Below are 12,479 nucleotides of genomic sequence, written 5' to 3'. Positions count from 1 at the left end.
ATCTATTGTGTACCAGGTACTACGCTCATGAATTTCATATAGATTTGAAATTTAATTAACTGCACATGAACCCTGGAGGGAGGCATAATTATCCTCATTTTGCAGGCGAGGACATCGAGGTAATGTAACTTGTGTACAAAAGAATCGAGCCAGGATGCTAATGTAAGTCTACATAACTCCAAGAACCAAGTCTTTAACTTCCAACCCATTCTGTTTGTCTCTGTAATTCTTTCTTTTTTTTATTCTGAAATAAATCAGAAGAAGCAATAATCTCTTTCCTCATCACCTCAAGGTTCACAGGTGAATCATTCCATTCCTTTCTCTCCCCGATCCCACAGTAGAGCCCTGATATGAGGGACTGACAACCAACTTTCACATCAACAGTGCTAAGCAACATGCACTTAAAATAAATCTAATGTGATATAACACTAGCCTGCTTTATTATCTGCCACCAAGGAGGCCTTAACAGTTGCCTGTTTTGAGAAGAGGATGTAATAATGCAGTTTGTCAAGGGTTTATATCATGTTTTAATAGTGATTCTTCCAGTTAACCTAGCATTTGCCAGACCTTATTAGACCTTTCGTACATTCTCACTATTTCCTATAGAAGTGACTAGAGAGCCCTCATCAGTTTGGCTCAGCAGTTTGAGTGTCAGCCCGCAGATTAAAGGGTTGTGGGTTCAATTCCCAGTCAAGGGCACATACCTGGGTGCAGGTCTGATCCCCAGCCCTGGTCAGGGTCGTGCAAGAGGCAATCCATTGATGTGTCTCTCTCACATCAATGTTTCTCTCTCTCTCCCACCCTCCCTCCCTTCCACTCTTATCTAAAAAAAAAATCAATAGAAAAATATCCTCCGGTAAAGATGAACAACAACAAACAAAGAAGTGACTAGAGAAATGTGAGAGCATGATTTCACCATACAAACTTTTCCATCTAGAAAATGTACATCCTTTCAAGTAAACAGTATTTCAAAAATTGTAATATAAAATAACAAATGTTGGACCAAATTCATGGTAATAAAATATAAATTTCAATGTCCACTTATGAGATAGGATTTTTGAAAAGAATGAATATTGAAAACTATATCGTCACTGATACATGTGCTGTCCTACTAAGGATACTCCGTGTTCTAAATGTGAAGCCAGAGGAGGCTGGGGGTTCCGTCAGAGTGGACAGGTTGGGTCTTGGTTTCTGTATTTTCTACATTTTTGAACCGTATGAGCTTCATTTAACACATCCGATTGGCATTGGGTCTGCAGATTCTCATTTTTATTTTTTTAAAACTCAGTTAAGATAAAACCAGGTAGCTTTATATTTTCCATTAGAATGTCCAACTTTATCAGAAGCAGTATTTTCACGAACAGATTTAAAGCAGGGAAAAGGAGGCAGAAGTAAAAGCTTTCTGGAAAATGGGAAGAGGGATTTCTATATTTCTTCACTTTAAGAGTATCATCATGGTTCTTGGTTTAGAGGAAACCGAGGTGTCAGCCTACAGATATGCTATTAATAATAAAGTCAGTGTTCCTACAGAATGCCCACTTCCCACATGTGGGCGATGTGTACTTCCATGCAATGGGAAGTTGTGAATAAGCCATGCTTGGTCAGTGTATACATTTCAGAACAATATATCAGAAATGAATGGAATTTATGGGAAAATATTTTATTATTTATTTATTTATTTATTAATCCTCACCTGAGGGTATTTTTACATTTATCTTCAGACAGAGTTGGAGGGAGATAAAGAGAGAGAGAGAAACATTGACATGAGAGAGACACATCGACTGGTTGCCACCTACATGACCCCAGCTGGGGCCGGGGACCAACCGCAACCGCAACTGAGGTACATGCCCTCGGCTGGAATCGATCCTGGGACTTTTTGATCCATGGGCCAGCTTTCTAACCGCTGAGCCAAACCAGCCAGGGCACGGAAAAACATTTTTATATATTCAAATGGGAAGTCCGTATGCTAAGAAAATAACGCGGGTTTGTGTCTGCCCGTGGGCAGCCCCCACTTTCCTATGCACACAACTCCGTGGGAGGTATGTAACGACATGTCTCTGTCCCCCAGTTGTCAGAGGGCCTTGGCAAAGGAGCCGACTCCCTCCATGCTATCACGTGACTAGTGAAATAGCAAAAGCAACACACAACCTGCCTCTGTGAGATTTGTGTCAGAATTAACAGCCACGGCAGTGTTTGAAGATACAAAGAACAGCCACCGTGGGGAAAGAGCTATTAGAAACAACCCTCATGTAATGCTCTGCGGTGTCACAGGGACCGGCGTCAATGAGCTGCCTGAAAGCCACGCTTCTATTGTTACCTTTGATGTTCTTCCCCGGGGCTCCGGGGGCATGGGGGGCACTAAAGCAGCTCTCCTGCCTGGCTCTTGGAAAATTATTTTATATCTCGGCTCATGGTAAATTATCCATTCCTTCTCCACAGAAGAGAGGAAATAATATCGGATTGTAATTGAAGCCCTGGCAGTGGGGGGCGGGGGGCGGGGGGCGGGGGGCGAGGTTCTGTTTCAAACACTAGTGATGGAGAATCAATGGAGGGTGCTAGAAGCCGGGTTAGCTTAACTGCACATTGCATGGCTAACGCTGAGAATAACCACAAACGTGGACTTCATCACAGAGATCTCCAAGGTGTGCCTTTCCTAATGAAAAGAGCCATTCCTGAGGGTATGACTGTTTAGCAAAATTCATGAATTCAGAGGAGCTATGCCTGAATGGTTGCCAGATACGAGCTTGCAACCCGCAGGCAAGATTCTCTTGCTCACGCCTGTAGAGATCAGGAGTGAAAACGGGGATCTCCTACCCCGAGGGTGCCATTAAATGAGAAAAAAAAATCCCATATATAGCTCATTATCCCAGGAACAATCCACCAGTAATACATTCTATGCCAACATCTAAATTAACAAACACATTTACAAGCTCATTAATTGAACAATATGTCCAGGAGCCCTGCTGAGGCTATAAGTCAGAGATCTGATAACTAGGTCCTGTTGAGATCCTAAGTCCCCAGAGCATGATAGAGGCAATTGACATCGAAAATGCAACATCAAAAATTTAAAGACAGTGCCTTTTAACCATCAAGTGTCAACTGCATCCAGGATTTAGGAGAAAAGCCAATGAGTAGGATTCTTTCTCACTGAGTTCTTCTGATTTGTGCTCTGATCTATTGATGGCACTACCAACGACACTGAAAATGCTCAGTCTCCTAGATAGCAGAGGGTGACATCTGGTAGCTCAGAGTGCAAGGTTGGCCTCCACCTAGCAGACACCCAGTAATGCTGGCTGGTCCTCATGGCAACAGCGATAGGATGACAGGACCATGCTTACCGTTGCAGCCAGCCACAGGATTTCCACATTCTTCCTCTTCTTGGCTTGGATATTTTGATGGAGATTTTCTAATAATCCTTTTAAATCATTTTGTTCTTGAAAATGTGAAATGTCTAGGGAACAAAAGGAGAAGAAAGGGAAATAGTGTTAAGCTGCTCAGGAAATTTTCCTCAGTATCTTTGCAAATGCAGTCTATCACAACACATGTTATTTGGAGCACACTAGGTGAGAATAATCATACTTATTGATCCCCTCATTTTATTCTTGACTTAGAAATATGACTCAGTTCCCCCTATTCCTTAGTCTGTGTAACTGTGGTCATGTCAACTGGTCATAATACTATGAGACTAGCAAAAAAAACATTCTTTTTTTTTTTTAATCCTCACCTGAGGACATCCTTCCATTTTTTGTTCAGACAGAGTGGGAAGGAGAGAGAGGAAGAGAGAGAGAGAGAGAGAGAGAGAGAGAGAGAGAGAGACATTGACATGAAAGGGACACATCGAGTGGCTGCCACCTGCACAAAACCAGGGCTGAGGACAAACTGCAACCGAGGTACGTGCCCATAGCGGGAACCGAACCCGGGTTTCTCTGGACCGCAGGCTGACGCTCTAATCGCTGAGCCAAACTGGCCAGGGCACAAGAAAAACATTCTTAATGATGATGGTGATGTCAATCAAACATGGCTTGGATGAAACATGGGATATAACCTTCCATATTTTACTACTGAATAGCTAGCCTGAATCAAGAGAATAAATACATAGGGTAAATATAAAAATTCTGCAAAGCACTGATTTAGGGCAACCTCGTGCCCGAGATGCTCAGGGGACTGTTTCACAAGGGTCAGAGGTAGAGTCAAATAAAGAACCTAGTCTCCCAACTCCCGTGCCAGTAATTTCCCCCAAGTCTGTGCCAGTGTCTTCGCAATTAGCTCCGGGCACTGAAAAACAGTTCCAGGCTTACCACGATGGACCCACTTCTTCAGAATTCTGAGACTCCAGAGTAAAGCATAGTGATTTTTCAAAATAATTTAGTTTCACGGTTGACATGGAGATTTTTTAAATTGGCCATTGGAAACTGACTATACAGATCCTAAACATAATTTGAATGGCCACCCTTTGCCCATATTGGTAATGCTCTAGCACAGATAGACGGGATGTTCCTTTGTCATTTCACCCCTTCTTCCCATGGCGTGCTTTTTAGAAGGAAATCATTTTGATGCACTTAGTTTTCTGGTCACTATTTTTATTTCTGTAATGATAAAACCTGCCTTATTCAGAGCACATCCCTATCATTCCTGCGCTTGCTGCCAATTTTTTTTTTTTTCCAACCTGACAAAAGTCTTGTAGGCCACAGAAATTCAGATCTGGTTCCTGAAAGTAGTATCATAAGTAATGACTAGTTTGTAGGTGAATAGGTGAGATTTCAAGATATAATGATAGATCCTGATATAGCCACTGAAAATCACGGTATAAATGGAACATGGATTGGCTTCCAACGGAAAACCAGTCTCCTCAAATGCAAATATAGCCAAGAAGTCTTGTTTCTGCTACTCACTCCTGCATTCCTCCGACAGCAATTTTAGACAGAGCAATGACTCTCTGTGCCTGTCTCCATGAGAGTACTCTTTATCCAAATGGGGCTGGGCAATGTAATCAAAAGGTGAAAGGCACAAGGATGTTCATCGCCTTATTGTTTAATATTAAACACAAGTTTTTAAATTGCACAGAGACAACAGTGAACTGTCATATAGTGTTGTGATGTAACATAATAGTAGGCAAGATAATAACTGCTATATGCATCATCATCGAGATATACAAGAAACTATAGAAGGATTCATACAAGACAACAGCAATGTTATAAATTTCAATGTGCAAAACTGCACTCTATTGTCTATGGTTACATACATTTGGAGTAAAAATGTCCATGAGAATGCAAAACACAAAATTCAGGGCACTGATTTTTCTCAGGGGCAGGAAAGTTAGAGATGGAAATCAGATGGGGGCTTCCCCTTTAACTAAAAAATATTTTTTTCTTATAAAAGCTGTGAGCCTGAGGGATGAGTTCCCAAGTGTTTGTTATTTTATGATGTGTTTTTTCGTTTGTTAAATCGAAACTTTCATAATTGATTTTAAAGAAAGCACGGAGCCAAAGTTCCAGGAAAATGATTTCTCATGCCAAAGTTGCCCCTGCTTTGACATGTAGTCTTAGGCGAGTTGCTTAACCCTCTGTCCCTATTTTCTCAACTGCAAAATAAGGACAATAACCCTGTCAAGCTTCATCGACTTGCAGCGGAAAACAATTAATAAAAGTCTTGGCAGAGAAGCTACATTATTAAATTCTGTGTCAACTCTGAAAAACAGAGGAAGACATTCGTAGCTCTTAAGAGAGTTCACTGCCTCAGACAGGATGCCAGCTTTCCCGTGCAGAAGTAGAAAATGTGCTCTTACGCACACGCAGGTGCACACAATGATCACTATTAAGAACATTCACCAAGCCAGCGGCCGACTCCCACCACTTCCAGATGGAACAGAGTAGCCAAGTCCAGAGGCACGTCTGCGTACCCCTAGCCCTTGTTTTGTCCAATGAGGCTTCTTCAAGAGTTCTGAATTTGACATGGACCTGAATCAAAGACAGGGTGCTGACCCATGAACTCTCAGCTGATTGAACTGTAACACTAATGAGGCCAAGACGATGGCTTCAATGCCTTCAGGGTATCAGAATTCCAAGATAAAACGAAAATTACAGCTGTCTGTCCAGCACCTGCTCCACCCATTTCCTACTGCGGAGCAGGCATAACATCTGCGCGGGATCAATCACGTCCTCACTCTGAAGTCAACTGGTGCAATCCCACCGCCTGAAATCAGGACCAGTCCAGGGATGGGCGTCTAAATCTAAGCCAATCAGAACTTGACCCTGACCTCGGCTACGGTTTCAGGGCTGTGCCAGGGACCCGCGGTGTCCCAGCGGAGTGAAGCTCGGGACCCTGTGAAATGGCAGAGGGAAGAAAAGCTCTCTGTCTCTGGCTGAGCGTGGGAATGGCTCACGCCAGGCATCCTGGAGTCTCGGGGGAACAGGAAGTAGGATCGTGCCGACACTGCGAGCAGCCAAGTGATGACACGGGGTGGGGTGGAGGAGTCATTTGTTACTGCAGGGCCACTAAACCAACTCTGTGTCAGACAGGGGTCTGAAGTACTGTACAGATAGTTTACACTATTCAGCTCACAAAAGGCCCTCACTGCTTTTCCTTCTTAGCTCAAGGGCCACACAGCGCTCCCTATAGGAGTCAGTAGTGGAAGTATTCCAATGGCCCTGTATGACAACAGCCCTCCTGTATGACAGCCCTCCCATTCCAATGGCCCTGTATGACAACAGCCCTCCTGTATGACAGCCCTCCCCTTCCAATGGCCTGTATGACAACAGCCCTCCTGTATGACAGCCTTCCCCTTCCAATGGCCCTGTATGACAACAGCCCTCCTGTATGACAGCCCTCCCCTTCCAATGGCCCTGTATGACAACAGCCCTCCTGTATGACAGCCCTCCCATTCCAATGGCCTATATGACAACAGCCCTCCTGTATGACAGCCCTCCCCTTCCAATGGCCTGTATGACAACAGCCCTCCTGTATGACAGCCCTCCCCTTCCAATGGCCTGTATGACAACAGCCCTCCTGTATGACAGCCCTCCCCTTCCAATGGCCTGTATGACAACAGCCCTCCTGTATGACAGCCCTCCCCTTCCAATGGACCTGTATGACAACAGCCCTCTCCTTTGTCTGGAAAGGGGGTAAGAGACGGGCATTATTATCAAGAGAGAACACAGAGATCTTAGATGGTAAATTTATACTTGGCTACTCCTCATTTAAAGGGCAGAGAAAGAACCATTTCATCCGTCAGATCACCAAAATGTTTGCTCCAAATCACGTAGCAAAGGTGACGGTGACTCTAAGTCGTGGAAAAGGTTGTGTTAGTGATGTATAGAAGTGCTTTATTTCATTTTATTTGCTGACCCCAAATTTCGGTGTCTTAATGACCTAGGTGGGCACAAAAGGGGCACTGAAATGTTTCTGAGATCATGAAACCCAATGGGAAGATCAGAGCAAGAAGGGACAGAAGCACTCACACCTGCCCCACTAGACTTTCTGCAGGTGATCAAGGAGGCCAGGTAGGGTGTGAGGGGAAGTAGGTCCTGATGATGTAACGTGCCTCAGAGCCGAGGCAGAGAGCGCTGCCTGAGAGCTACGTATGTTGCTGTTCAAAGATGTGGCGGAGAAATCCATCCACAGCACACAGTACTCAGAGCAAACAGACCCCGCCATCATCAACAGCTCTATGTAACACAAATCTCGGGTATTTACTTCTCGATTCAGATAAGATTCTTCAGCAGATTTACAGGAAAGCGTTTGTCCATTCCTGGAACTCCACACTTGGCTTCAATAAATCCTTTCTTCATTAATCACTGATGCAAAATAGTTCTGTTTATATTATTAAGTTTTCAAGTAATTAACAAATTTGAAATTCATAAGTATGCTGGCTGCTGACAAATTTCCCTGTGCTTAATTTCATGTTGGCATTCAAACTATTTTATGTGAAATAAAATAAAACTGCAGGTGAAGTTTTCTAACTAGACGTGCACACATGGGCATACATATGCCGTTATAATATTTAGAGAGAAGATTTGCTGTGTTCTGAAAAGATCTAAACACTCTGCCACCTAAGATGGTTCAAACTAAATGTCAGAAAATAGGTCAGTGAACAGACTGTTCGTGATTCAGTAACAGGGAGACTTTTATTATAGCTTTTGTTGAAAATATGAAAATATTTCTTACTTTATTAAAACGTAGTGTCTTGCCATTGTGAATAACTCTCTAGCTCAATATATTTATACTACTTATAGATGAACTCCAAAGACATTTTTGATTCTATGACTTTGGATGGCTCAAATGTCATGTGCTAAATTTTATGGGGGAAAAAAACTGCAGAACTGAAGAATGGCAAAGGAAAATATCAAAAAGTATAAAACAAATGTCTATAGACTTGGATGCCTTAACACGTTTTTTACATAAATACTGCAGTGAGTACATATGATAAAACGGTTCCCTATATTTATATTCTCTATAGAACGTGTATTGTATCTGATTTTCTCCTGGTATGTGCATGATACATCTGCTATAGCTTATAAATCAGAAACCTAACCCTTTATTATAGTCTTTTACATGGTTAAGAATGACGTCTTCCAGGGGCACTGACGTTGATACTCTAGCATGGGCACATTTCCAAGAGCAATCCGGGCAGCGAGGCAGGTGTGGGCCATGCCTCCTTGGCACTCAGCCTTCTTCGGTTCAGATCATCTCAAAATTGCTCTCCCATCGCCTGCCCATGCTTCTCTCTTTCACTGACCTCTATGCCCGACCTCTTCTGAAGATGTGTAATCAAGCAATTACTACTGTTGTTTTCTCTGACTCACAGACTTACAATCAGGAGGCATCTTTTCCATAAATATCGTGTAATATTCTTTGAGAAGTTCAAAATTTTCCTGATTAATACTTTCTTGCAAAGAAACATCTCCAAACCTAAAAATAGAAAAAGAAAACAGTTAGAGGTCGTCACCTGGCGCCCGATAGCAGCACACGTCATCGGGCCTTTGTGAATGGATGGCAACGGCTGCCTCAGGCGTCTCTCTCCTTTGTAAAGCGACCTTGTGCGATGGTGAGTTCCAACACTCGCCAGTCCCCACTGGCCCTGAGTCCATCAATCCATTTTGACACGTCCAAATGTTCTCAGCGTCACCCAATCTAAACTGGAATGAAACGTCAAGTCTAAAACACCAGCCCCTGCGCTTGTTGTACACCACTGACATTCACTAATGCTGGTCTCCCCACGTCGGAGGGCTGCATCTCTGAGACTGAAATAACTCCCCTCTCTCTTTATCCCTCCAACCTTCCTCTTCACACATGACACCGAGGTGAGGGCCAGGAGTCCAGCGCTGGGCACTGGCTGCCACGGTCCGGTGCACGGTGGCAGGTGCCATGGGCCCACGCAGACCCCTCCCATCGCCCAGGGAGCGGCTCCACCAGTGTTTTTCTGTCCACACCATGAAGGTCTACACCCTCTGCCTGGAGCTGTCCTGCCTCTTTCTCAAGATAAAACCTTCTACCTGTCTATCACCAATCTTGTGTTTTCATGAAGCATGTCCTAGTTTAAAACTTAAAATCCACTTCTCTCTCTACAACCGGATGCTATGTAAATGGTTTCCAATATGCGTGTCTTCATCCAAATATCTCCAATCAAATCAGTATTTCCAGATATCAGTTAAAATTTTGAGTATCATCCTACCCTACCTCAAATGTAACATAACTAAAGAAATAAACAAATGATATTGAATGTAAACTGTGATTTTTAAAAAAAACCACATTTTTTTATCCTCACCTGAAGACATTTTTTTGAATTTATCTTCAGATAGACTGGGCGAGAGAGGGTGGGGGGAGGGAGACAGAGAGAGAAACATAAGTGTGAGAGAGACACATCCACTGGTCACCACCCACACGACCCCAACTGGGGCCGGGGACAAACTGCAACCGAGATACGTGCCCTTTGTGGGAACCGAACTCGGGACTCTCTGGTCCACAGGCCAACACTTGAACCACTGAGCCAAACTGGCCAGGGCAAAAATATTTTTTAATATAAATAAATAAAACAAAAACTTGACGCACCAAGCTTATACCTGAAGCTTACCTCTCAGCAAGAGTTTGCTGTTCATTGATTCCGACGTTAAAAAGCACGGGGTACACATGGAGTAACTGCCCTTCTTTGATCTGCAGAGGTAGAGACTCGAACATCCTCGCCGGGAGCTTCACCTCCACCACGTAATGTTCACTAAGAAAGTGGAGGACAAAGAAAAGAAGCCTTGCTTAGTTCATTCGTTTTAATGTTATTTTAGATTCGCTGAAAACAAACAACAGAACAGTTGGAATAGAGCACCGATTTAGGTTTTTGGCTGGTATCTGCTTATTTTCTGTTATTAACTCATTCATACTCATTTCATTCACTTCGCTATTAAATTACTTGGCATAAAGGACTGTTTCCATGTTTGGTTTCTCTCCATTATTCTGAGTTCCTTTAGGAAAGAAAGCATGTTTTTGTTCATTTTTGTACATCAGGGTCATGTGCATAAGAACCTTAATATTTGTTTTCTTGATTTCGTTATTTATAAAACCCAATCAGTATCAAGAATAACAAAGTAATTTAATGATTAAAAAAAAAGTTAACATAGTGAATCTAATATGCTAGATCACGAATAACATTTTTAACAATCATGGCCTGATTGTTATTATTATCAATGAACCTCCTTATTTGTGATGGCCTGATGAAAATGTAATAGTTTCATTATTTAAGGCTAACCTTTGGGAGTTTCTTATCATTTTACAACATCAGCATATCACAGGTACATTTTTTTGATTTTGGAAATTTCCATTAAAATTACTCCTAGTGTTTAGTGTTGAAAACTTTATTAGGATTCACAAAATATGGTCAACTAGGAAAGCTGCTTGTATATTTTGAAGCCTGACATCTTCTGATGTCCTATGAACTGAATATAGAAAGGTAGAGAGTTTTACACAGAATTTAGGGAAATCCATGTGACTCCAGGACTAGATAGACTGCTGGGATTGTAATACATGTATTGGGAAAAGAAGCACAGAAAATTTAAAGAAACTCTTTGTGAAATCTTTTTAGTGTCTCCTATGCATGTAGACAACCAATTGTCTCAGCACCATTTTTGGAGAAGATTCTCCATTGATTTCATTTGGCACCTTTGTTGAAATTGACTGACCCTAAAGATAATAGTTTATTTCTGAACTCTACATTCTATTCCATTGATGTGTGTGTGTGTGTGTGTGTGTGTGTGTGTCAGTCTACATGATCTTGATTATTATAGTTTTATAGTAAGTTTTGAAATCAGAAAATATAAGTCCTCCAATTTTGTCCTTCTTTTATAAAATTGTTTTTGGCATTATGGGTTCTTTATCTTTTCATATAAATTTTAGATTTAGCTCGCTAATTTCTGCAAAAAATACAACTGAGATTTAGACAGCAATTACCTTGAATCTACAGATCACTTTGTGGAGAATTGCCATCTAAACAATACTGAATATTCTAATTTGTGAAGATGGACTGTCTCTCCACTTACTGAATCTCATTAGTTTCTCTAAGCAATGTTTTGTGTGTTCCTTGTACAGTTCTTAGAGTACTTGGTTGAATTTAGTCTGAGGTAATTATTCTTTTTTGATGCTATTGTGAATGAAATGACCTAAATCACCACTGTTTCTGACAACTTTTCAGGAATGTGCTTTTTCCTGCTTTCCAATCCAAATCAAGTCCACTCCCCTCCTCTGGTAGTGAACCTGGTTTTCCTGGGCTCTCTTCCCTGGTGGCACTGTAGACAGAGCTGGGGTTGCCGGAAGCAACTTGAGCAAAAAGGCCACAGACTCCAATCATCTTATCCAATGCGCATGAGTTTTCCATGAATCGGTGCTTCGAAGTTTGTGTGTGCGTGTTTCCCTTAGTCCTAGGAGGACTGCCTTGGGCAGCTCTGTCCACCTGCAGTGCTGCTTTCTGAATAGAGAATCTGCCCAGCTGCTCACTTGGCCATTCTAGAAGTCCCCCTTTCCTCTGTGTGATAACTTTTGAATTTAGATACAGCCTGAAGAACCCCCTCACAAAATGGCCTGGGTCTGGCCGGTGTGCCTCAGTGGATTGAGCATCCTCCCATGGAGTGAGAGGTCCTGGTTCAATTTCCGATCAGGGCACATGTCTGGGTTTTGGGCTTGATCCCCAGTACGGGGCGTGCAGGAGGCAGCCAATGGATGTTTCTCACATCGACGTTTCCATCTCTCTCTCCCTTCTTCTCTCTCTAAAAAAAACCCAAAAAACCAACCAATAAAATCATATTTAAATAAGTAAATACATAAAATGGCCTAGTAAGCTTCCTTCATACATTGTGATAAAAGTCCGTTTCCCACTTTTGACAACAATCTTTACAGTATCATCAAGGTGTGTGCATGAGCGATTTTACGGCTCTTTCTTCCAGAGAATGGTAAATGAAGCCTTAGTTGGCAGATGAAATTTTTAATTTTAAGAGACTGTG

At 42.3% G+C, this 12,479-nt stretch overlaps 1 protein-coding gene across 8 annotated transcripts in view; it reads right to left on the bottom strand.

Moving 5' to 3' along the window:
* Positions 1–12,479, bottom strand: part of INPP4B (inositol polyphosphate-4-phosphatase type II B) — a 595,725-nt gene that overhangs the window by 48,363 nt on the left and 534,883 nt on the right. For all 8 annotated transcript variants that reach the window (XM_036282080.1, XM_036282084.1, XM_036282081.1 and 5 more), the window contains 3 exons: positions 10,070–10,210; positions 8,810–8,907; positions 3,339–3,451 (listed from right to left, as the gene is read on the bottom strand). In XM_036282080.1, coding sequence (XP_036137973.1) covers positions 3,339–3,451; positions 8,810–8,907; positions 10,070–10,210 — 352 coding nt within the window. The remainder of the gene's footprint in view (positions 1–3,338; positions 3,452–8,809; positions 8,908–10,069; positions 10,211–12,479) is intronic.

The sequence above is a fragment of the Molossus molossus genome, unplaced genomic scaffold (genome assembly GCF_014108415.1).
Source record: "Molossus molossus isolate mMolMol1 unplaced genomic scaffold, mMolMol1.p scaffold_m16_p_4, whole genome shotgun sequence".
Classification (NCBI taxonomy): domain Eukaryota; kingdom Metazoa; phylum Chordata; class Mammalia; order Chiroptera; family Molossidae; genus Molossus; species Molossus molossus.
The sequence above is the reverse complement of the archived record's forward strand: the minus strand, read 5'-3'. Positions and strand labels throughout refer to the sequence as shown.